A 27348-nucleotide genomic window follows, 5' to 3' on the forward strand; every position below is an offset into this window, starting at 1 on the left:
ATTTAGAATGCTTATAAAGACAGACATCTAAGGACATTCTTCCCAGAATTATTTATATTAGTGAAAACTCAACCTCAATACCCAACAATAGGGATAATTTAAATTAACTGGGGATAACTGTATAATATGAACTATAATACAGCCATTGAAAATAAATGCTTAGGAACAATATTTAGTAGCATAAAATACTTGAGTGATACAAAACAATGTATATGATATCATCTCAATTTTCTAAAGAAAAATAACATGTTTACAGGATACATAAAGAAAAGACTAAAAGACAACCCAATGACATTTTACCAGTGTTTTTATTTCACAGATGATTTTATTTCTTTCTTTACATACGTCTATATTTTCCAAGTTTTCTTTAATAAAAATCCACAAATTATTTTATAATCACAAATACTACTTTAAAAGAAAGATGAAACTAAGACAATTCTCACACTGGGGCAACTCAGCATATAGTTTTAAATATTTTAGGATGGAGAAAAAAATATGATCAAAAACTTTCATCAAAAATAGTCAGACTTGAGGACACAGGGAGTGGGAAGGGTAAGCTGGGATGAAGTGAGAGAGTGCCATGGACATATATACACTACCAACTGTAAACAGATAGCTAGTGGGAAGCAACCGCATAGCACAGGAAGATCAGCTCGGTGCTTTGTGACCACCTAGAGGGGTGGGATAGGGAGGGTGGAAGGGAGACGCAAGAGGGAGAAGATATGGGGATATATGTATACGTATAGCTGATTCACTTTGTTATAAAGCAGAAACGAACTCACCATTATAAAGCAATTATACTCTAATAAAGGAGTTTAAAAAAAAAGTCAGAAATGACTATGTCGCTACACAAAGAGTTATTTTAGCCAAAATATACACTGGATATATTTTAAGATATGGTGTAAGTTGATGTTTACATGCAAACTTCTCAATGATGCCACAAATATTTTTACAGTATGCCAAAAAGAAAAACAAAAACATGAGGGTGCGGAAAAAATAAAGCCACTCACATTTAAAATTATGAATCTCAAATGCAATACACAATAGCTTTAAATGTTTTCTCTTTCAACACGTATGTGGGGAGCCTTGGTATGTTTACCCCTGACCCAAGATGTCATCATAAAGAATTAGGACATTATTTCACGAAACACCAAAAAAAAAAATTCAAAAAGACACCAGGTCCTTTCAATTATTTATTCTATGGTAAGCAGTCTCAACAGTAAAAGGAAAAGGAAAAATAGGTGGTAATGGCTTAGAATGACGTGTAAAAACAATTAATGACAATTTTTTTAAAAGGAAAGAATTTCAGGGCTTCCCTGGTGGCGCAGTGGTTGAGAGTCCGCCTGTCGATGCAGGGGACACGGGTTCGTGCCCCGGTCCGGGAAGATCCCACATGCCGTGGAGCGGCTGGGCCCATGAGCCATGGCCGCTGGGCCTGAGCGTCCAGAGACTGTGCTCCGCAACGGGAGAGGCCACAGCAGTGAGAGGCTCGCGTACCACAAAAAAAAAAAAAAAAAAAAAAAAGGAAACAATTTCGAAACAAGAGTTCCAAAGAAGGTGCATCTGAATGTAAGTATTACCCTCAAAAACACTTTTTAGAGTGTAATTTCTTTTTATTTCAACAGGTTCTTCAAACACTAGCAGTGCACTAAGACACAAAACCCTGCATGCCTTAAATAGGAGCTATAAAACGACGGAATATTACTGAGATCAGCAGCAGTCACTCCACCAGATCGAAATTTAAAAGAGGGGCGTGGAATGAATTGGGAGATTGGGATTGACACATATACTCTACTACATATAAACTAGATAACTGACGAGAACCTACCCTATAGCACAGGGAACTCTACTCAGTGCTCTGTGGTGACCTGAGTGGGAAGGAAATCTAAACAAGAAGGGATATATGTATACATATAGCTGATTCACTTTGCTGTACAGCAGAAACTAACACAACACTGTAAGGCAACTATACTCCAATACCAATTAATTAAAATACATGAATACTTTTTTAAAAAAAGAAATTTAAAAGAAAAAAGAGCGCTTCCTCCTCTGTTATCGACAAAAATAAACTTATACGCTCATGATATTGTTTGGAATATCTAAGAAAAATATCATTGTCTTCTGTGATATTTTATAAATAGGATGGTAAGAAAACTCTATCATGTTGAAAATACCCAAATTGAAATTAAATTTCAGAAATTCTTAGAAGCCTCCCATTAAAATGAAAGATAAAATTATTGAAATAAATTAATTAGAACCATTAATCTAAGTCCAATAGTATTTTTCACAATTTGCCCATTTAAATAGTGCATAACCATTTACAAGTTACATACATATTCACTGTTCTCATTTGACTTCGTAACAACCCTGTTTAAACAAAAATTAAACTAATATTCTTGACTTCCCTGGGTCATATAACTAGAAAATGGTTAAGGCAGATTAAGAACATAATTCTTCAGGGGCTTCCCTGGTGGCACAGTGGTTGAGAGTCCGCCTGCCGATGCAGGGGACACGGGTTCGTTCCCCGGTCCGGGAGGATCCCACGTGCCGCGGAGCGGCTGGGCCCGTGAGCCATGGCCGCTGAGCCTGCACATCCGGAGCCTCGGGAGAGGCCACAACAGTGAGAGGCCCGCGTACCGCAAAAAAAAAAAAAAAAAAAAGAACATAATTTTTCAGGTTCCTAATCTAATTCTCTTTTATCGTACCACATAGATGACCAGTGTTTCATTGGTGTCATAAGCAAAAAAATAATAATAATGATGATTTTTAAATTTTCCAGAATAAAAGTTTTTAAAAGAAAATAATAAAGCAAATTAATGACTACTATTATACATGTGGAGTACACAGGTACCCAAAGACTACAAAATCTTCCTACTAATCCTGTAAAGCAGACACCTCCCAAGTAAGATGAAGAAACTGAGACTCAGGGAGGTAAGTATCTGCCCATTTTCACATAGCTGGTAAGGAGGATTTATATCCACATATTCTTGACTCCACAGCCTTTACTCTTAACCAATAAACACCACTGCCTCTTTAATAATTCTATTTTCAAATGATCAAAGAAAGATAGTACATTGTGTCCTATAGCAGCTCTGGCATAGCTGAATTTAGCAGATCAATTTAAAATAGTAGAAACAGTAAAAATAGTGAAATTAGAAAGATACATTATGAGGAAGCTGAGATAAAGAGAGAATGAAGGGATTCACTGAGGTCAAAGATACTGCTTCTAAAACCTGCCATCCCCCCCAGGCCCTGATAATCAGGAACTGATAGTCAGGAGAGAGCCCCTCAGCACAATCTGTCCAGCAGGCCTGGGGCCAGGACACACAAAATGGAAGACGGGCAACACAAAGTTGAAGACAACCCTGCCTTACCTGCATCAGTATTTTATATCCGTACCAATGACAACCTCTTCCTACCGTGCAACCTTATTCTAACCAGAAAATTCACACTACACAAAATACAAAAATTGTTTAATAAACTAGATACATCAGAAATATCTCGATCCTACCTCCTTCCCATGCATTCGAGACAGTAACTGATCCTCCTGGAGACTGCTGGATTTTCTCAGGCTGAATTTGGGAGTCATCTGCTGAATGAGAAAGAGTCATTCAATACTTTTTCAGTCCTGGTTTATCAAAAAGTAAACTCTAAATTGGCTGAAGTTCATGCCAAAATAATACCAATATTGGAGAAAAATAGTGATTTATTCACTTCCAAGCGATAGGATTAATAGGACTATTATGCTTCATAACGTGGACTTGCATTATTTTCTCTAAATATCTTGAGGATTATTTTCTTTTAAAATATCTAACCGTAGGAAAAGTTCAATGCATTTCTCACCTACCAAAGTAACTGGGATAGGCTTCTGTCTCAGGTACCGAGGATTTTCTATCTGAAAATTTTTAAATAAAATAAAGACATTAATATTTGAGTTTTAATTAAACTATAATGAAAATGTTTCCCATATGTCTTAATATTTAGTATGTTTCTTAGAATGGGTATTGCATAATATATTTTTAGTGCCCCATGAACAAATAAAATATAAAGCATTAACTCCTTCGTGCCATAAATGCACCTGCATGACCCTCTCACAGCCTAACCACCCAGCCTCATCCCCACTTCTCCTCACCTCACATTTCATCCCCCAGGACGCTGAATGACCTACATCACCAGAATACGGTAGGTCTTCCTGTGCCTCTCTACCTCTGTCTACCCTTCTAACCCCTATAAGTACCCTCCTATCATCCTTCGAGTCCCAATTTAATCGCTACACTCCCAGGAAGATTTGATGTATGAATCCTTAACTTTACCTTCATAATAAGAACCGGAATACAAAATTCCTTTGGGATTCCTCCTATATCTACCTTTCTATCCCCCAATATACCCTATGTTCCAAGGACACCGAACAACTTGCTTTACCTTGAAAGCACTACACTCTCTCCCGTATCTGAGCCTTTGCAACCTGTGAAGTCATTCTCATGTGGTTAACTTATTCCAGACTCTCAGTTCAGGAATGTCTCCACCAGGAAATTTAGTTAACTTCCTACTACTGCAGCAGTACCCTGGAGGTTCATCTTCTTTTTGTGAGCTAACATCTGTCTTCTGCAAAAATTGTGGACTCTGAAAACAGACTATGCCTGTCTTGTAACACACCTATCCCAACATCCACCACAGGACACAGTAGGTAGTGGGTGTCTCACAAATATTCAGTAAGAAGGAATAAAGGAAGGGAGGGAGGAAGGAAGGAAGAGAAGAAACAAGGAAAGAAGAAAGAAAAGAAGGAAGGAAAGGGCAAACTGCACCTGATCCCACCCTCTTATCATCTCCTGAAGTACGCTGTGTGTCTCTCATGGCTCTTCTGTTATATTTACGTGTTTAATCAGTATGTCTCCATATCTGTCTTTAAGCTCAGTGAGTGCAAGGATGATGACTTCTCAATTGTGTATTCCTGGAACCTAGCATAATACTTAGCATGTAGCAGGCTTTCAATGAAATATTTATTGAATTAATGTACTATATGATCAATTAGAAACACTGATTGTTATCTCAACTATTTGATCCACAAATGAAGTGATAATTAAAAATCATTATCATGGAATTCCAATCTCTTAACATCATAAACTCACAATTTGCTACATGGATAACCTCAAAATGTACAAGAATATGAATGTAACACTAATTATGACTTCAACCTAGGATAGTGGTTCTTACCCTGAAGTAAACCATTAGCATCAACTGACAAACTTTTTCAAACATATATTACTGGGTTCCACTCCTCCAAAATCCCACTGTGTTTTCAAAAAGCTTCTCAAATGGTGTATTATAATTAATAATCATGGAAGATGAACACTCCATACCCAATTTGACAATAAAGTTCGGGGTAAAGAATCAATTAATCAAAGAATATAGCAGCAATGAAATTAAAAATAGAACTTAATCAAAAAATATTTTAATAGGGCTTCTCTGGTGGCGCAGTGGTCGAGAGTCCACCTGCCGATGCAGGCGACATGGGTTCGTGCCCCGGTCCGGGAAGATCCAACGTGCCGCGGAGCGGCTACGCCCGTGAGCCATGGCCACTGAGCCTGCGCGTCCGGAGCTGTGCTCCGCGACAGGAGAGGCCACAACAGTGAGAGGCTCACGTACCATTAAAAAAAGAAAAAAAAAAAAAAAATTTAATATAGGATGGATAAACAACAGGGTACTACTGTATAGCACAGGGAACTATATTCAGTATCCTTTAATAAACCACAATGGAAAAGAATATGAAAAAGAATATATATATGTATAACTGAGTCACTTTGCTGTATAGCAGAAATTAACACAACATTGTAAATCAACTATACTTCAATAAAATTCAAAAAAAAAATTTTAAGCCTCTATAGTGACAGATAGGATCTGAAGAATAACTATATTTCTGCACCTAGATTAGAAGAAATTTACAAAATAATTTCTTTCACCTACAGGCTGGTTCCCATAAAGTAATGGCAACTGCCTGAATTTAAATTTCTCTCCCCATCCTCCAAAAATCCATACAGACGAACAAAGAGAGCATTTATTTTTATTAATACCCATCACCCATGCCTACATCACAACAAGGAGAAAGTGATTACAAAAAATTCAAATAACATACAAGTGGCCAAAGAAAGATCACAAATCAGCAGAATTAGATCCTAAGCCAAACCTGAGTGATAACATGGAAAAAAAGCAAGTCCTGAGGGTCCTACTAGTGGTGGGACATAAATGTCATCCAATATTGACCTGTAGAAGGAAAGTGGCTTAAGTGGGTCAGACAAAAAGCCTGAGAGATGAGAGTGCTGGAGACAGAGGAGTCAAAGAGGGTCACGGGGTGTGGGCCAGAGAAGGCGGTCTTAGGAAGCGAGCACTTCTGCAGTAGAGGGAGGGCCCTGGAAGGAAGGCTGTCCGTGAGGAAAAAAGAAAAAGGGGCTACGGAAAGGGGCCCTACGGAAACAAGAAGAAATCAAGGAATCTGAAGACAGGTCAAAATGACAGCCACAGAAGGCACCATCTACTAAAGGTATTGCAGTTCAGTGGAGCAGGAGAAGGGAGCCTCCCTGAACTAAGAAATAAATAAAGTACGCTACCCAAGCCACCACTCTCATACGCTCGCTGGCTATTGCTTGTTCAGAAAAACCTAACAGAAATAATCATGAACAGAAAAAAGAATCCGATGTCCATAAAAGCTTACTATAAAAAAATAGAACATCAAAATCAAAACCTGTCAGCAGAAGGAATCACTTTTTTAAAAATCCATGAAACAGAAGAAAACTGTCATACAGCCCCCCTTTTGCCCTCCCCTGTCTGCAGTGCTCTGATTCATCAGGCTTTTTGGACAGCCCACTTAAGGTAGGCCACTCTCCTGCAGGTCAATATTTGATGATATTTACATTCCACGACCACTAGAACAATATATATTCAAGTACAACTTTTAAATAATTTCAGGAAGTTCATAAAGAACACAACAGATAAAGACAAAAAATAGAAAGATGTTAAGTAGAGGCTGACCAAATAAGAGCTTGGCAAAGCTGCCGGATGCCAATATGTAAAAGTCAGCTGCATTTCTATAAATTAGCAAAAATCATCTAGGAAAAAAGACGATTTTACAAAGACATAATTTATAATCATAAAACAATATATAACTCCTAAAAGTAAATCTAAGAAAACATTCATAAACCCTTTATGGAGAAAATAATTTAGCTTTTTCTGAAAGACATTAAGACTGAAATAAAAAGAGTGTGAAACCATGTTTTTGGATAGCCTCAATATCATAAAAATGTCAATTCCCCTTAACTAGATCTAGTGACTAAATTTATCCAAACCAAAATCTCAATAGGAGTTTTGGAAAATTTAATAAGCTCATTATAAAATGTATATAAATAAATAAAGGGACAAGGATAGCCAAGACGTGCCTGAAGGAAAAAAAACAAGGTGGGTTGCCTTACAAGACATAATAAAACTATAGTAATGAAAATAACTCAAAGGAACTAACTGGAAAGTACCAGAAACTCAAATATATATAAGAATATGATTCATGAAAGATATAGCACTGCAAATTATTGAGAAAATAAGGATGTGTTCAATAAGAGGAAGAAAATAAGAGCAGATCCCTTCCTCACACCCTGTATAATAAATTCCCAAAGGATTAAATACTTCTAATTAAAAGCAGAACTATAAAAACTTTCAGAAGACAACTGAGAAGAATGACTTCATGGCCTTGGAGTAGAGAAAATTTCTTTAAACAACACATTAAAAAAGCATAAACAAAAAAGAAATAATAAATTTGACCACTTTAAGTAAGAACTTCTCTCTCAAAAAAATATTATAAATAAATTGAAAAGGCAAGCCGTAAACTGGATGGAGATATTTGCACAAATAATTAGCCTACACAATGTGTAAAGAAGTTCTTTAAAATAAAAGAAAGAACAACAGCCCATTTGAAAAAAAAAATGGGAAAAACTTGAGACACATTTCACTGATGAGGAAATCTGAATAACATAAACATGAAAATATGCTCAATCTGTTGAGAAATATGAAAAATGTAAAGTAATACCACAAAGAGATGGTGTCTTACAGCCACTAGATTGGCATACATTAAAAATTTGACAATAAAAGTGTTCCAGATGTGGAGCACTACTGTTGGGTGTATGAATTAGTGCATTTACTTTGGGAAACATTTATTAAGTAAAGATAATAGTAAAATCTACTTAAATATCATACCAGAGAAAGATGCATAGTCTTTAGTAAATAACACTGTACTATACATATACACAACTTTTTGAAAAACAGAGGCAGCAAATTTCCAGCAGGCAGCAAAGTACACTCAATAAATATTTATTGTCTGAAGGTATATATATGAAAAGTAAGTAACCATTCTCTATTTTTGGAATGGAGAAAACCAGCATAGAAAGTAAGTCCTTCAAAGACACATGCATATAAAACCCTAATTCATAAAGCAGAATTAAATATAAGGGGGAAAATAAAGGAAGAGGGAAACAGAGAATTCCCAAAGATGCTCAAGCTCTAATTAAGCTTAAAATTTAAAACCAAAAGCCAAGAAAACCATCTGTGGCTTATTTTTACCCGGTTCTACATTTGTAAGCAGGGCACAAAATATTGGTTTAGCTAATTACAATGTAGCATCTCAAGTATGCAGAAATAACTATTTCATCCTCTTCACCTTTAAAAGCCATTAAATACAGAAATTAAGGAGTCATCCTGTTATCATAAATTTCCTCTCTCAAGTTGACCAAAAAAAAAATCTATTATAATATTTAAAAGCAAGAATGAACACTGTAAACAAGCATAAGTCTCCTGTTGTTGTTGTTCATTTACAATACATTGTGTTTGTCTCATGCCCACTTCTGAAATGTAATGAGAACTATTCATAGCAGAGCATGTTCTTTAGTCTATTTGAGGGAAATAAGCAGTCTGTTTTCTGATTTTATAACAGCAGCCAGACGTGCTTTGAAGTTAAATGTTCCCACTTTGTAACCCACAAGTATCATGGACCTGCAGCAATCTGTAGTCTTAACATTCACTTTCTTCATGCTCTTTTAGAAGACTTCTTGTTCTCTCATAACACCTCAAGAAAGAATACCACAATAAGAAATGTCCAAAATGGAAGATAAAAAGAACTTATGTGAAATATTAAAGTCTAACAAAATATTATACAGAAAGCAAAGCCAAAAATAATTTAGTTCCAATAGCATGAATAAATCACGTGACAAAACATTTCTTGTTTGAAAAACAGTCACAATAATAAAATAAATAATAATTTAAACTAGACATAAATACAGATATCTGAAAGCTCTCTACTGAAAACTGGCTTTTAACATTTTATTTTGTTAAGTTTTTTAGCCTAATTTTTCGGTTACAAAGAGTTCTGTCAGTTTGTTTCTTGAAGAGATTATTCAGGACTTGGTCAAACTGACCTCCTTATAGACTAACTAATGTTGATCAAATAGAGATGCTCCAAGGTTCCAGAAATATAGAAAGACACTTTATCTGGTATTTTAGCTGTCTTGGAGGAAAGGACATTCTCGGGCAATATATTACTAGCAGCACAACTAGAATAAGCGTTTTTAAGTCACAGCATCTGTCAGAAGAACTGCCAAAACTCTTTCTATAGCATAAAATAAATTCAGTCATCAATGTCAAATCAATTATGCTCCAAAATAATGTTTTTAAGTCAATATTTTAGAACTTGAAAAATGTTTTCCACAGAAAAAAATACTACAAATGAAGGTTCATTTGTTGGTTTACTCACTTTTCAACAAACATTTAATGAGCACAAATGAAATACAGATATAGACATCAATCACTGCCACAAGGAAAAGCAAATAAGCCAAAGGAACAGAATGGAAACACACATGTACTGTCACCTGATTTATGAGACGAGCAACACTGCAGCGCAGCAGGAAAAGAACAGTCTTTGCAATAAATGCGAGTGTCACCTGGATACTTATAAGGGACGAAAACAAATCTTAACTTCCTATCTTACAACATATACTACAATCGGCCCCAGATGGCATGTAAATCTAAATAGAAAGAGTGAAACAATAGAGTTGTTAGAAGAAAACATAGAACGTCGTCAGGAACTCAAGATAGTCAAAGACCTTAAACAGGACAGAAAAAGCATTTTTTCATGAGATGAAAATGTGAAGATGAACAGCATTAAAATTTAAAATTTCTGTTCATCAAAGACACCAGTAAGAGAACGAAGGAAAGCAACAAAGTGGAAGGAAATATTTACAATACTATATTCCAAAAGTAGTCACCCAGAACAGATACAAAGCTCTTACATATTCAGAAGAAAAAGGCAGACAAGCCAACAGGAAAACTGGAAAAGTCTTCAGTAAGCACTTAACTGAGAGGCTACGCAAACTGTCAGTCAGCACGCTGAACGGCATCTAACGCTATCAGTCCTCGGGAAAACACATATGAAAAGCACACTTCCCAAAGTCACTAACCACTGTCAAGAACGGCTAAGTTTTATAATTAAAAGAAAAACTAACTGACACCACCAAGTATGGAAGAGAAAGTAGAGGGGCAGGAACCGGCCCACGCCGCACCCCGATGACGGTGCAGACCGGCACAGTCACTTTACAAAACCGTTCGGCAGCATCTACCGTATCCATTAGCTTTGCGCTCCTTGGCTTCCAACTAGCGCACTTTATTTAGCCCAGGACTCCGAGGCTCGGCAGCGTGGGCGCTCCTCTCACCTGCACTCGCCCACGCGTCCACTCAGCCGGGGGGACAGCTATGCCCGGTGACTGAGCACAGTTTTGGACAGGCCCCGGCAGGGCGACCACAGGGAAGACAGCCAGGGGTCCCTCACTCCTTACAGGGAGTGCTCGGGGGCGTCTCCAGCTGCCAAGGGCTTGCCGGTGCCCCCCAGCCCTGGACAGGAAGTTCTCCCCCATGGGCTCTGCCCTCAGTGGGGCCGCCGGACTAGGGTAGGGGTGCTGTCCACCCCCGGGAGCTCCCCGCGGGATCGGGGGGGCCTCACTCCCGCTGACCTCCCCCACTCCATCCTCCGCCGGGTCCCATTTCCTCCACTGCCTGTCCTGGGAGATCTCCTGCATAAATTCTGAAGAGACCTGACTTAAGGGCGTCACCTAAAGCGCCCCCACTGTTTGTTCGCTCCTGATGGGAGCGAGGCTCTCAGTCAGCACCTAGGTCCCGGGTGGGAACGGGTGGGGGGCTGGTGACCCGATGGAAGGCCTGGGAGAGCCGTCCCCTTCCGGGTCCCACAGCCGTGCTCATGAAAAAAGAAAAAAATTTTACATAAAGACAGTCATGCATGAAATATACGTTAACAAAGCAAGAAAGCTTCCCAAAAGCTAAAGGTTAAAAAGGTTAAAGAGTAATTTAAAAAATAATACAGGAGGAATTGTATTATTTAATTGCTAGCTTTACCAAGTAAATTCCTACTTGAATTATGCATTCCTAGGGAAAGTATTAACACACTCCTAGGAAAAGAAAGAATATAATTGGGGGAGAAATATATTTTTTCAACAATAACTAGAAAATTAAAAATCTAGAACATCTAATGAATCAGAAAGTAGGTGCTGACAGGCAAGCCAGCAACATAAAACATGTGCCCTTAGTACAGAGCACAAAATTCACTAGCTATAAACCGATCATTCAGAGGAAGAAAGAAACAGAAGTGCATTGCACATTCCCACACAAAACTAAAATCGAAGCAAAATCGAAGCTTTTGAATACACCGGGTATTTAAATTATTCTACTGTGATCAAGAGATACAGTTCAACCTGATTAATGCAGATGCGTTATAAATATATAAAAACGCAAGACTTTCATATTTTACACTGTTAGTGCATTCTTTGAACAATAAAAATGTGAAACAAAACCCCAGGCAGTCCTAGTTTTAGGGCATTACCTCAAAATATTTTAGATGTTTTATCTTAATTTTTTATATGAATGAAAATTTTAATCCTCTGAACAGTTAAATAATTGTGAAAAGTACTCTATGTACTATGTGCTAAGAAAGGTACAGCAGACGTTTCAAATGGCTAAGGGCAAAGGCAATTTTCAAAGGACAGCCCAGAATTTTATTTTTCACTTTGATACTGCTTTCTGGCAAACAGAATGGGTCCTTCTGAGGGATTTCCTGTGCTCCTCTCCCACACCAGTAACTCAGCACTCCCCTCCAGTGGCAGCTCCCCTACCCCTTCAAATGTGAAAACGGTCTTCTTATTGCCCTCTCACTATCAATTCTTTCTTCTCTTTCATTAGCATACTCCCCAAACGCCATGGAGATTCACACTGCTTTAAATCCTCCCGGGTCCCCTCCCCTCTAACTGTGGCCACTGCGCTGCCAGCCCCCTCACTCTGAAGTCTCTGAAGACTAGATCTGTCCCAGGCCCTGGATACAGCCACCACCTACAGCAGTGCGGCTGCAAAACAAGACGCCAGCCCTGGAGACTCACTCATGGAGCTGAAAACCTTGAACTCCCCAATTAATCTTACCGCCTCTCTTAACCCTACCAGTCTAGAATAACACGTTGAAATCCCTGAAATGCTTCCCCCATCAGACAATCAATTAACTGACAGAGACACAACCTTCCCATTTTCCTGCAACCAAACCTTCAGGCACCCTCCTATTCAGCCCACCAATCAGCCACTAAGCATTCTTTATTCTCTTTGAAATGTGTCTCTTTCCTATCCTTTCCGTCTTCACAGACATTACACCACCGTGGAGTCCACCGCAGACACCTAAATGAGGGTTGGCTCCCTTTCTCCGTGTCTATGCACACCCACTGTGACCTTCTTAATACCACCTAGTCACATGTCCTAAAGCACTGCCTTCATTAAAGATTGGTATTTATATGGGATTTCCCTGGTGGTGCAGGGGTTAAGAATCCACCTGCCAATGCAGGGGACACGGGTTTGGGCCCTGGTCTGGGAAGATCCCACATGCTGCGGAGCAAGTAAGCCTGTGTGCCACAACAACTGAGCCTGTGCTCTAGAGCCCGCGAGCCACAACTACTGAGCCCACCTGCCACAACTACTGAAGCCCGTGAACCACAACTACTGAGCCCGTGTGCCACAACTACTGAAGCCCGTGCGCCTAGAGCCTGTGCTCCCAACAAGAGAAGCCACTGCAATGAGAAGCCTGCGCACCGCAATGAAGAGTAGACCCGCTCGCCGCAACTAGAGAAAGCCCGCGCGCAGCAACAAAGACCCAACACAGCCAAAAATAAATAAATAAATTTATTTTTAAAAAAGAACATTGTTAGTAGGAAGGGTTTTAGGTTTTTTTAAAAAACTAACAACACCTGATGTCAGTGAAGAAGTAAGAAATAGACAGTCCTATACACTTCTGGTTGGAGAACAAATTGGTATACACCTTCTGGAGGGCAATGTACCAAGACCTAACATAACCTAAGAAAGCAACCAAGTAGGTATAAAAGGACTCTTTTATGGAATTTTATTGCAGTATTACTTATATTAGCAATAAACTGGGAGCAACCTACATGCCCAAAAATGTCAGAATGTTTAAATAGGTTATGAACTATCTACTCAAAAGAAAAATTAGTGCTACCATTAATATTCATGCTAATAGAACTATTATTAACTTATACCAAACTTAAAACAGCACATAATAAAATAGTAATTATAATATGACCCCAATTTTGTTTAAATCTTAATTTTATAAATACACACAGAAAAAAATGAGGGAAAGATATATTTAACAAAATGTTAATACAAATTTTATTCATCTGACTTTATGTGTTTTTCAAATTTTTCAAGTTACAAATTATTTTAATAATAAAGTGGGATTAAAAAAATTGATCAAATACTTTTTCACTTCCTGAAAGCATTTAAACAGCATATATGTAAAGTGGAATGTGGAGGGGAAAAAAAATTAATCTCACTACTGCCTAAAATTTAAAAGCTAAACTTCTCAGTTTAGTATTCAAAGCTCCAATGCAGCCCAACGTGATGGCACTGCCCTCTAACCATAACTGAGTCCCGGTCACGGCCACACCTTTCTTCACGCCTCTTTCTGCCTCTAGTTCCTGCCCCCTCCTCCCTACCCACCCAGAAACGTTCACAGCTGGCCTCTGAACATGAAAACCGCCGTCCACGATGGCGGCTCATCCTGAGGCCGCCTGGAGAATGTTTCTAACCCAGCTGACCTTGCTTCTCCAAGTCCTCCTCCTCTCTCCTCCGCCTCAGGATTCTACTTTCTAGATAACTCACTTTGGTTATATAGTTTGACCATACACTATCTTAAAGTTTATTTAACTGTTTCATGTGTATATCTCTTATTTCACCAACAAGAAAGTCAGCTTGTCGAGGGCAGGGACCATTCACGCTTCTTTGGAATGTTATTTCTCTTTCCTGTTCCCCAGGTCCTTCCCAGTGCTCACACAGTACTAAATGTCTAACAGCCAGTAATAGTCATTGTTTAGAATTAAATTAGTGAAGATGTTTTCCAAATACAACATGATTCTGCCACATCAACATACATACATGAAACAAATACTTTTTTACCCCAAGATTCCAACTATTAAGGCGAGCTTCGATGTCACTGTCATCCAAAGAAAGAGCAGATTTCCTCGAATGAATTTCCTAAAGTACAAAAGAGAAAAAGAAAAGCAGGATGAAAAAAAAGACAGGATGGAGGGAAGAAACAAAAGTGGAAAGGAAGGAGGGAAAGAAGGGAGTGAGAGAAGGAAGGAAAGAAGGGCAGAGGGGAGGGAGGGAGGGAGGGAGGGAGAAAACAGGACAAAATATATGTCATTCAGAGTAATAAGAGTTTTGTGTGCCTTTTTTAGTAATGCTATACTACCCTCAGAGGAAAGGATTATGTTACAACGGAGTTAGTTCTCAATTCTAAGTAATGACTGTTTATTACAGCTGCTTAAGGCTATGAGAGGCCTTCACAATATATTCACACAGCAACTAGATTTCAGAAAAAAAAAATCAAAAGAATATTTTAAAAAATAATCCAGACCCTTCTCTTTAAGTTCTTTCACAAGAAGTTTTAATTGTGGTATACCACAGTAACTTTAAAGGGGGGTAAGGAAACACTTGAAAAAATGATTATTTACTCTCATTAAAATTAGTTAACAGGGCTTCCCTGGTGGCGCAGTGGTTGAGGGTCTGCCTGCTGATGCAGGGGACGCGGGTTCGTGCCCCGGTCCGGGAGGATCCCACATGCGGCGGAGCGGCTGGGCCCGTGAGCCATGGCCGCTGAGCCTGCGCGTCCGGAGCCTGTGCTCCGCAACGGGAGAGGCCACAACAGTGAGAGGCCCGCATACCGCAAAAAAGAAAAAAAAAAAAAATTAGTTAACAGGGAAGTTTGTATTGCTGTGCAAGAAGCTTTTTGTTCTTAAATTAATTCTCATTCATACACTGTACATAAAGAGAAATAAGCTTTGGATTCACATCATGAAAACATAATTATTTATTATGAAAAAGTAATTCTTTACTTCTTAAAAAAATTAAGGGACTTCCCTGGTGGCGCAGTGGTTAAGAATCTGCCTGCCAATGCAGGTGACACGGGTTCGAGCCCTGGTCCAGGAAGATCCCACATGTCGCGGAGCAACTAAGCCCGTACGCCACAACTACTGAGCCTGCGCTCTAGAGCCTGCGAGCCACAACTACTGAGCCTGCGCACCTAGAGCCCGTGCTCTGCAACAAGAGAAGCCACCACGATGAGAAGCCTGCGCACCGCAACGAAGAGTAGCCCCCGCTCACCGCAACTAGAGTAAGCCCGGGCGCAGCAACAAAGACCCAACACACAAAAATAAATAAGTAAAAATAAATAAATTTATAAAAAAATAAAATAAAGTTCCATGCTCTTTTCCCTCCCATATAATTTATATTATAAACTTATCAAACCAGATTAAAATTATAATTAACTGAGGACAGCCAAAGATCTGTACCCAGGAATGGACAATGACCTGAAAGCACTACAAACTTAGAAACTAAGTCTGTGGAAAATAATAATGTACATCCTACAGTACAGCCAAAATATTTTATTTAAATTTAAATTCTTGGTATAGCATTTTCATGCTTTTAGAAAACCTCACTACTAACAAATAAATCTATTTATCTATGGTCATTTAAATTATCTTAAGTGATGAAAAATACATTAAAATGTTCTTCAGACACAGATGCAGAGAACAAACGTATGGACACCAAGGGGGGAAAGCCGCGGTGGGGTGGGGATGGTGGTGTGCTGAATTGGGCGATTGGGATTGACATGTATACACTGATGTGTATAAAACTGATGACTAATAAGAACCTGCTGTATAAAAAGATAAATAAAATAAAATTCAAAATTTGAAAGAAAAAACAATGTTCTTCATATTTTACTGAATCTCCAGATTTCTACTGAACAAAATGTTCGGTTTATTATATATACTATATTAAAATTCATTATTGCCTCTACTGTTGGTCCCTTGCTTTTTGAATGTGTGTGTGTGTGTGTGTGAATGAGAATGTCTTTTAAAATGCACCTCCCTTATTTATTTTGAGTAAATATAATGATTGATAATAAATTCACAAATATCTAAAATGTGCTGCTCTTTATATTAAGATATTTATGAAAGTTCCAAACTGGACCCCTCCATCACTGGAGAAAATGGAAGGAGTTATGTTCAGAGCAAATGTTCTGAAACAGTCGTGTTTCACATTCGACTTGCTTGTAACTAAAAGTCTCATCACCCAAGACAAGCTGAGCTATGCTGTAGGAAGCAGGCAGAGTCCTCTTTATCAACCTGACTGGAATGCTCATTAGCTCCATGGTCAAACCAAATCTATGTTAAGTAGTTACATGCAAGAGAAGTATTCATATTTCAAGATAGGAACAGTTCACCTTCATCAGGAAGGCAGTGTTCCCTACTTCACTACAAACTAATCCCAATTTCTTAAGTTTATGACCATTGTGCGTCTAATCATTTTTAGACATATACTGAGTAAAAGGGGAAAAGTTAACTAAAAAACAAAACCTTTTCAAAGTTATTCTTCAATGCACAGGAAAAATGATAAGACTGATTAACACGATGCCTCAGAATCTTTGAGAAAGCAGAAGGAACGCTACGGAACATACCAAATACACCACTTTCTTTGAAACCAGGATATTCACCAAAACCTTCAGACTTTATTGTTTGTAAGTAATCGTTGGAATTTAACAATATGAAACTAAAAATATGTGGAGATTTTTTTTTTTTTTTTTTGCGGTACGCGGGCCTCTCACTGTTGTGGCCTCTCCCATCGCGGAGCACAGGCTCCGGACACACAGGCTCAGCGGCCATGGCTCACGGGCCCAGCCGCTCCGCGGCATGTGGGATCCTCCCGGACCAGGGCACAAACCCATGTCCCCTGCATCAGCAGGCGGACTCCCAACCACTGCGCCACCAGGAAAGCCCTATGTGGAGATATTTTGAAACAAGAAGCAAACAAACAAAAAAAACAAAAGTAGAATCTGATCTTACATAACTCCTTGGGGTAATAATCTGTCCATCATCTCTGTAGGTTGGACTCATAGACTGTGATCTGGTTTGGAGCTTTGCAATGCATTGTTCCCTATTGAGAGACCAAAACAGTCACAGTCAGAATTGGGGGAATTCAGAGGACACAGGGGTATTCAAATCTAGGACTACAATATTCTTTTCCTTTTGGAAATGAGATGACTGTTTATATTAACAATGACGTTTCAATAGCAAAGAAAAAAGAAATACGAATAATAACCACTTGTATTCATTAAACTATAAGTAAAATGTCACCTAAATGCCACATGCTTGCTTACAAACAAATGCTCTTGTTAAGTGGGACTATAATAAACCACATGCATTTCCCCTTTTCCTACGTGTAGGAAGAGAAAAACTGAAGCATACAGTCTCAGAGAAGATAATTGTTTTCAAAGGTTAGCAAGTTTTGTTGGATTCATGTTTCACATCATGATGAAGTCTTAAAATACATAAAATAACAAAACTTTCACATAGCTGAAAGTCTGAATTAATTTGAAGCCATCTCAGAAACCACAGATAAATCAAAGTCCTAAATTTAAAAATATGCCATGTTAATTTGGGTAAAACATAAGTAGAGCATAAACAGGAAAATAGTTTCAGCTTCCAGATGAATTAGAACAAAAACTTTTCTCCAATAGAAAATATATAAAATATATAAAATATATAAAATATTGTACAAAAAGTGCCATTCTCAACACTCTACTTTAGCCTAGAGTCTCCCATATATTTTTTCTTTTTTAAAAAAGAGCTCTATTGAGGTATAATTGACATACAAAGAACTGAGCATATTTACTGTGTGCAATTTGATGAGGTTGAACATACGCAAACACCTGTGATACCATCACCACAATCAAGGTAACATATCCAATACTTCCCAGAGTTTCCCTGTGACCCTCTGTTTTTGTTTTGTTGTAAGAACACTTAATAGGAGGTCTATCCTTTTAACAAATTTGAAGAGCACAATACTACATTGTTATCTAGGCACTATGCTGAAGATATGGAAACAACCCAAATATCCATTAACAGAGAAATGGACAGAGCAGAAGTGGTAGACACATACGATGAGATATTGTTAACTCTTTAACTGGATTATGTGGATGGCACCTGGTGCAATCATCTTCCTGTACTGCCATATTTTTATACTACCAAGGATAATGGATAAATTACTTTATCCATTACCCTAGGGAATCTAGTTTCCTAAGAAAATATTTGACTTCCCTTCATGTCCACTTCTCTCCCATATATTTCTATTCGAGCTACTTCAATGGAAGTTCCATGATTACAAATATCTATTCTCTGAATGGTTACTTCAAGAGACACAAAACGAAAACTAACCACTACTTAATGAATTAAAGCCACTGACTTTCAACCACTAGCCATATCAGGATTTCCTTCACAAGTTGTGGGTCATACTAAGTATTCTCAAAAGACGGAACAGTAGTTCAAAAAGACAAGGTTAAAATTAATGTGTTTTTTGGTAGTTAACACTGACAGAATAACATTCCTCAGACTAGTTACCAAGTAATTGAGAATGTCTGAAAAAGTTGTTTTAAAGAGAGCTGTAGATTTTTTTAATACCCCTACTCAGTAGTCCAGATAGCCAAATACTTAAAAATAAATGAGAAAAGGAGATAAAGTAATATTTTGAGAATAATCTCATCAGCCAGTGTGCTTGAGCTGATATAAAGCATTTAAAACTTAGTATGTGGGAAGAGACACCCTGATATACCATACTAAGTAGTGGCCTGTTCTTCTTTAAGAATAGATTAAACAATCATAAAAAGAGCGATACTTAAAAATTGAAAAATGCTTAAATATTAAAAGTAATTCTTCTCATAGAAAATATTAATAAAAAGAGGACTGAAACATTTACCTACTTATTACACAGGGTGCATACATGACACAACACACCCTTTTAAGTCACATGTAGCTGTCTTCTGTAACGATCCTACCTTTCCCTTCTTAGTAAATTTTCAAAATAAGTTATTGAATCTATGTCCTACCCTGCCATGTCCTCTCCAACCAACTACAATCTGACTTCCACTCATCCTGAAAGCGCTGTAAGTAAAGTCAGCATTGATCTCCTAGGTGCTCAAGCAAATGAGCCGCGATCTGTCCTTCCCCTGGCTGCTCGCACTACGACATTAGGGGTGGTGCTTTAAAGGTGCCACATTTATTGGCTCCACAGAACCATTCTTTCCCGGTCCTATCCGGTCCTTTAGAAATCTCCTTCACAGCTTTTTCACTAGCTTTTCTTTCTCTGCCCATCTCATACATGCTATAATCCCTGGGGTTCTGTGTCTAACCATATTTATTTTCCTTTTATGTGCTTTCCCTGGTCAATCCAATATACTATTAGTTTTTCAAATAATAAGGAGAAGCTCTGATTACCAATCTACATCTCCAGCCCAAACTGCTCTCTTGGCCTCCAACCCCATTGCAAATACAAACTGAATAGCCCTACCTCCAATTCAACATGCCCCAAACTAAATTCATTCTATTTCCCCTGAAACATGCTCCAGTGCAGGCCAAGTAAAGCAGAGGCATTGCTGAAGTCAGCTTCTTGTGAAGGCAGTTGAGCCAACTAAAGAAGGAGGTCAGTATCATTGCTAAGATCCAGCTGGCACAAGAAGCATGGGGCATTAAGCACAGAAGTTTCATCTCTTGCCACTGATAATGACTCCAGCTGGAAACACAATTAACTGGAACTCTAAGGAGGCACAAAGACGGCTCAGATTCACAGTGATGGGGCTGGAGGTCAGGGTGAACAGGGAGACAGAGGGCAGGGGGCAAAGCTTAACCCTGTGTTATCCTTTAGGAAGAACAGCAGGCGCTGCCTGCCACAGAGAATAAATAGCAAGTCATGGTGCTTATGAAGACAGCCTACCGTTGGTACGGGGGACACGATGACAGCGAGGTCAGGACTACGGAGTTTGTGCCAATGAGGAGGAGGGACTGTGGCTCATTCACGTGTGGGTGCCAAGCTAGCCCAGAAAGCAGGGTCTCGGTGTATGAGTAAGATTCCCTGGCATGCCAGTGCCTCCTTCCTCCTCTGGAGGAGGAAAACTAGAGGAAATGTAAGTTTCCCCTTTCACTTTTTCCTAATGCTAAAATACTTCAGCGACGATCCAGAAACATTCTCCCAGCATCTTTGCTGATTCCAAATACTACAGAAACATAGACTTGTCACGATAAAAATAAAGAGATAAGTAATGAGACACATAATAAGCTTTAAAAGCCTAAACAAAGACTGACTGAATTTCTTCCTGCAAAAGAAACTTATACATATGGAAAATTTCTAAAATGTCTTTTTAATTTGTGTCCTCAATGTGATTCAAGTAGACATTTCAGATATAAAAAGGAAATAAACAATCTGTGATCATAAAAATGTGCTTAAAAATGAAAAACATGATTACCAAATTTTAAAACCACAATGTAAGAAGAGAATGGCAGATAAAATATAGCATAAAATCAAATCAGTGACTTAGAAAACTACTTCAAGAAATATTCTGAGAACACACAAAAAAATTAAGGGATGAATATAATAAATAAAAATGCAACAGATAAGGAAGATAAATTCAAAATCTCTCATATCAAAATAATATGAATTCCAGAAGGCATAAATAAAACAGAAACTGGGAAAATAATAATTAAAGAAATAGTAGTGACAATGCCAGTCAAGACTGCATTGGAGAAAAACCTAAAGGAACAACCTAGAACATCTCTTTTAGCTCGGACAAAAATGCAATGCCCAAAAAACCCCAAAAAATGTAATGCCATGCTATTGTCAAAAAGACCACAAATAAATGTTGGTGAGGATGTGGAAAAAAGAAAACCTAGCACCCTGTTAGTGGGTATGTAAATTGGTGGAGCCACTATGGAGAACAGTAAGGATCGTCCTCAAAACACTAAAAATAGAACTACCATATGATCCAGCAATTCCACTCCTGGGTATACATGCAAAGAAAATGAAAACACTAATTCAAAAAGATACATGCACCCCAATGTTCACAGCAGCACTATTTACAATAGCCAAGACATGGAAGCAACCTAGGTGTCCATCAACAGATGAATGGATGAAGGTGTGGTACATATATACAATGGAATACTACTCAGCCATAAAAAGGAATAAAATTTTGCCCTTTGCAACAACATGGATGGACCTAAAATGTATTATGCTGAATGAAATAAGTTAGACACAGAAAGGCAAACACTGAATGTTATCATTTATGTGTGAAATCTAAAAACCAAAGCAAACAAATATAACAAAACAGACTCACAAGCTAATTGTTACCAGTAGCGAGAGGGGTGGGGGGAGGGACAAGGTAGGAGGAGGGGATTAAGAGGTACAAACCACTATGTATAAAATAAATAAGATACAAGAATATATTGTACAGCACAGGGAATATAGCCAATATTTTATAATAACTTTAAATGGAATATAATCTATAAAAATACCGAATCACTAGTAGTATGCCTGAAACTAATATAATATCGTAAATCAACTATACTTTAATTTTAAAAAATGTAATGTCATAAAAAGGACAGGAACTGAAGGTCTGCCGGGCTCTGGTTTCAGAGACAGCTAGAAAGAGCAGGAAGTATGACTCTGGACAAGTAGGAGAGAATCAAAGTTCCTCTAAGTAGAAGGACAAAGTCAAACTCATCAAGAAACCAAAAGCAGGGATGGAGTTCCTTGTTCTTGAGAAGAAGCTGAAAATCAGTGCTGGTGACCACTTTGGAAAGCTCTGGCTTATAAGAAGCTTTGTGCCCTGGAAAGGCAAGGAACACAGACATGGCCTCAAAGCCAAGGAACTAGACTCGTCGTATGAAAGGACAGAGTTCAAAGTGAAAAGAGGGGGCGCAGTGGTTAAGAATCCGCCTGCCAATGCAGGGGACACGGGTTTGATCCCTGGTCCGGGAAGATCCCACATGCCACGGAGCAACTAAGCCCGTGCGCCACAACTACTGAGCCCTCGTGCTACAACTACTGAAGCCCGCACGCCCTACAGCCCGTGCTCCGCAACAAGAGAAGCCACTGCAGTGAGAAGCCCGCGCACCGCAATGAAGAGTAACCCCTGCTCCCCGCAACTAGAGGGAGCCCGCGCACAGCAATGAAGACCCAATGCAACCAAAAATAATTTTTAAAAATTAAAAAAAAAAAAAGTGAAAAGAGGCATTTGGTTCCCCAAATTCCTATAAACAGGAGGCAGCCTGAGAAAACTACTCAGCTTAAAACAAATCATTGCTTCTGTTAAAAAGCAAAAAAAAAAAAAAAAAAAGATAATTCAGAAGGAAAAGTCAAGAACCCAAAAGACAGAGCAGAGAACCATGAAGAACACTTCCAGGAAGCAGCACTAAGCCCTAATCAAGAAACTGGCAATCAGCACCTGCTAGATTTCAGAATTTCTATGGAACTGTCATTGGTTTGTGTCTCCCATTTTCCCTGTTTTTTAAATGGGAATTCTCCAGTCCCTCTCTCACCACTGGGGGGGTGGGGGGGAGGTAACTTACAACTTTAGTTCACAGGTGTTTACAATGGAAGAAGCCACACCAGGAAAGTCTCACCTACACCTAGATATGACTTTTATTAGGTTTACTGAAGTGTAATTTATGTACCGTAAAGCCATGCCCATCTAAAATGTAGAGTTCCGACAAATGCATATACCTGTGTAACCAGTACAATGAAGACACAGATTCTTTCCATCACACCCAGAAGTTCTCTTGGCCTCCCTGGCAAGCTATCTACTCCCTCCCACAAACCCAGGCAACCTGCATTTCGCAGAATCTCTTATATATGGAAGCAAACAGAATGCACTTTTTATGTCTGGCTCCTCTCACTCAGGAAGAGATTTAGCCATGTTGTTGCATGTATCAAAGTTCATTTCTTTTTATTGATTAGAAGTATTCCATTATATGCATGAACCTTAATTTCCTTTTTGATTCATGTACTGATGGACACTTGTCTCCACATCTGGCTATTATGAATAAAGCTGCTACGGACATTCAAGAATTTATGTGGACATACATTTTCATTTCTCTTGACATGTAGGAATAGAATTGTGAGGTCATGTGGTAAATTATCTAAAACTTTGTAAGAAATTGGTAAACTGTTTTCCAAAGTGGTGGGGGCACTTTATATGCCCATTAATGCTGTATGAGACTTCCAGTTTCATCTCATTGTCACCATACTTGGTTTTCTGTCTTTATCATTTTAGCCATTCTAATGGGTGTATAGTGGTATCACAATTGTGCTTTATAATTTTCATTTCCCTGATAAAGGATGACGTTGTCCATCTTTTCATGTGTGTACATTAGCCATTTATTTATATATACACTTTGTGAAGTGTCTGTAAAATCTTTTGCACATTAATTGGGTTGTTGTCTACTTTTCCTTGAGTTGCACATACTCTAGACACAAATCATTTATCAGATATATGTATTTAGAATATTTTCTCTATATGCAAGGAGCACCATCTATTCATGATATAATACCCTTTGTATATTTTCTGGATACAATATGCTAATTAAGAATTTTAAAATCTATATTCATGCAGGAATATTGGTATGTAGTTTTACATTCTGGGAATGTCTGTCTTCTTTTGAAAACAAAGTAACACAGACTTAACAAAGTGAGTTGGGAAGCATTCCCTCTTTCTCTATTTCCTGAAAAAAATTCATGTAGGATGATATCATTTCTTCCATAAAAGCCTGATAGAATTCACCAAGGAAACCATCTGGGCTTACAGATTTCTTTATAGGAAGGTAGTTAATTATAAAATAAACTTCTTTGGTTAACTATAGGGATACTCAGATTCCCCATTTCTTCTTGTCTTTTAAGGAATTCTTCTATTTCATCCAAATTTTCACTGATACAAAGTTGTTTATAATAGCCTCATTATACTTTTTTTTTTTTGGCCGTGCCACGTGCTTGCAGGATCTTACTTCCCTGACCAGGGATCGAACCCGGGTCCCTAGCAGTGAAAGTGAGGAGTCGTAACCACTGGACCACGAGGGAATTCCCACCTCATCGTATTCTGAATGTCTGTAGGATCTGTGTGGAGCCTCCTCTTTCATTCATTCCTGACATTGCGAATTTGTGTTTTCTCTCCCATTTTATATTTTTAACTGTGGCAAAATACATGGAACATAAAATTTACCATCTTAACCACTTTTTTTTTTTTTCTTAACCACTGTTAAGTGTTCAGTTCAGTGGTTGGAAGTACAATCACAGTGTTGTGCTACCACCATCACCATCCATCTCTAGAGTTGTTCCATCTTCCCAAGACAGAAACACCTTACCTATTAAACAGTAACTTCCCTTTCTCCTCTCCCCTCAGCCCCTGGCAAACACCATTCTACTTTCTGCCTCTATGAATTTATACTTCATATAAGTGGAATCATACAGTATTTTTCATTCTGTGACTGGCTTATCTGCCTTAGCATAATACCTTCAAGGTTCACCCATGTTGTAACATGGGTCAGAATTTCCTTCCTTTTTAAGGCTCAAGAATATTCCATTGTATCATATGCCACATTTTTATGCATTCAGCCATTGACGGATACTTGGGGTGCTTCCATCTTTTGGCTACTGAAAATAATGATGCTATGTACAAGGCTATACAAGTATCTGTTTGGGTCCCCGTTTTCAATTATTTTGGATATATACATGGAAGTGGGATTTCTGTATGATATGGTAATTGTATTTTTAATTTTTTTGATGAGCTGCTGACGGTGTTCAACCACAGCTACACTATTTTACATTCCCACCAACAGCACAGAGGGGTCCAACTTCTCCACATCCTTGCCAAACACTTGTTTTGTTTGTTTGTTTTACAGTAGCCATCCTAATAGATGGCATCTCATTATGGTTTTGACTTGCATTTCCAGAATGATTACTGATCAATTTTTTGGAGAAATGTCTATTCAAGTCCTTTGCCCACTTTTTAATCAGGTTGTTTGTTTTCGTTGTTGTTGAATTGTGGGGTTCTTCACATACTCTGGATATTAACCCTTTTTCAGGTCGGTGATTCGCAAATATTTTCTCCCATTCCATGGGTTGCCTTTTCACTCTGCTGATTGCGTCCTTTGATGCACTAAAGTTTTCAATTTTGACATGGTCCAATTTATCTACAGCTTTTTTTGGTTGCTGCTTGTGCTTTTGGTATCATATCCAATAAATCAATGCCAAATCCATCGTCATGAAGCTTTCCCCCGATATTTACCTTTAGGTATTTGATCCATTTTGCGTTAATTTTTTTGTTTTTGTTTTTGTTTTTTGCGTTACGCGGGCCTCTCACCATTGTGGGCTCTCCCGTTGCAGAGCACAGGCTCCGGACGCGCAGCCTCAGTGGCCATGGCTCACGGGCCCAGCCGCTCCGCGGCATGTGGGATCTTCCCGGACCGGGGCACGAACCTGCGTCCCCTGCATTGGCAGGCGGACTCTCAACCACCGAACCACCAGGGAAGCCCACTTAATTTTTATATATAGTAAAAAGTAAGAGTCCTACTTCATTCTTTTGCATGTGAATATCCAGTTTTGCCACGCCATTTGTTGAAAAGACTGTCCTTTTCCTATTGAATGGTCTTGGCACCCTTGTCAAAAATCATTTGACCATATATGCAAGGGCTTATCTCTGGGCTCTCTATTCTAATCTATTAGTCTATATGTCTGTCTTTATGCCAGTACCAGACTTTTTTACTAATTTATCCAATCATTAATTTGTTCATTCATTCATATTCATTTAACAAATAACTGAGTTATTAACTGTGCTCCATGGTACAGTGACAGGCCTTAGGAATATAATTGTGAGCAAGACAGTCTCTCTCCTCAAGGAGCTTTGTGAATAGGAACCACAGACTGATATCAGAGCAGACGACACCCCTTCTATAGTTTGTTAAAGATCATTCCCAACAGTCTTTGCATCATCTTCATAAAACATGAAGTCATAAGGAAAAAAAAAACGCTTTATTGATTGCTACGTACAGGTACCTAAGTACCGTGGCCTCTACGTCATTAACACTGACAAATTGTGGCGCCTCGCTCACCAAATCTGGCCAATGCATTATGTGTTACCGGACACACTCACATTTACAGTGCTGTCTGTCCTTTGTATAGAGCTTGGTTTGGGTACATTTCCTCTTTGCTTCAACAAATACCGAGTACAAAGAACTACTAGAAACTCCAAAGGTGTGTGGACTTATGTATATTTTTGGTGCTCTCTCCAAGTGAATTTAGCATCTCAGTATAGCCAAGCAAGAAACTTATTTAATTCAAAAACTGCTAGTTATTTTTTATTTAAAATGCAAAAAAAAAATATGTTCATTACAAAAGGTAAATAAAACTGGCAACAGATCTAGCTTCCCACATTTCCCAGCACAAACACCAAATGTGAAAGTGAACTGTAGGGTTGTGTACAGTTCTCTCTTTCCTTCATGTATCTTAGACTAGCATCAGCATTGACCGTCCTGCAAAATAGCCTTGTTTCCCAGAAACAGGAAGACTACTATACCTGGGTTGGGAAATCCATCCTTGCTATATCCAAAATATTTACATGGTTGTAACATTTCTGATGTTTTTTTTTCAACTCTAGCAATTTTATAGCCACTTTTTACCTCTTCTTCTTTCCACACCTCTAATCTCTATTATGAGGTGCTAGCTACTCGAAGGGAGGTAAGATTAAAACTGCACACTGGTGCAGAAAGCTCACTCTATCCTTTGAGGATAGCACGACACTGTTTAGATTACTGTGGCATTGTAGGAAGTTTTGAAATTAGAAAATGTTAGAATTCCAGTTTTGCTTTTCTTTTCCAAGAC

At 38.5% G+C, this 27348-nt stretch overlaps 1 protein-coding gene across 25 annotated transcripts in view; it reads right to left on the bottom strand.

The window, feature by feature from the left end:
* CEP112 (centrosomal protein 112) overlaps positions 1-27348 on the bottom strand; it is a 418997-nt gene that overhangs the window by 361233 nt on the left and 30416 nt on the right. For 14 of the 25 annotated variants that reach the window (XM_079905664.1, XM_079905666.1, XM_079905661.1 and 11 more), the window contains 4 exons: positions 17496-17586; positions 14524-14622; positions 3848-3895; positions 3512-3592 (listed from right to left, as the gene is read on the bottom strand). In XM_079905664.1, the coding sequence (XP_079761790.1) occupies positions 3512-3592; positions 3848-3895; positions 14524-14622; positions 17496-17586 (319 nt within the window). Of the gene's footprint in view, positions 1-3511; positions 3593-3843; positions 3896-14523; positions 14623-17495; positions 17587-27348 lie in introns of those variants that run through there. The other 11 variants (XM_079905668.1, XM_079905686.1, XM_079905685.1 and 8 more) reach the window with 10 other exon arrangements.

The sequence above is a fragment of the Stenella coeruleoalba genome, assembly GCF_951394435.1.
Source record: "Stenella coeruleoalba genome assembly, chromosome: 19".
Taxonomy (NCBI): Eukaryota; Metazoa; Chordata; class Mammalia; order Artiodactyla; family Delphinidae; genus Stenella; species Stenella coeruleoalba.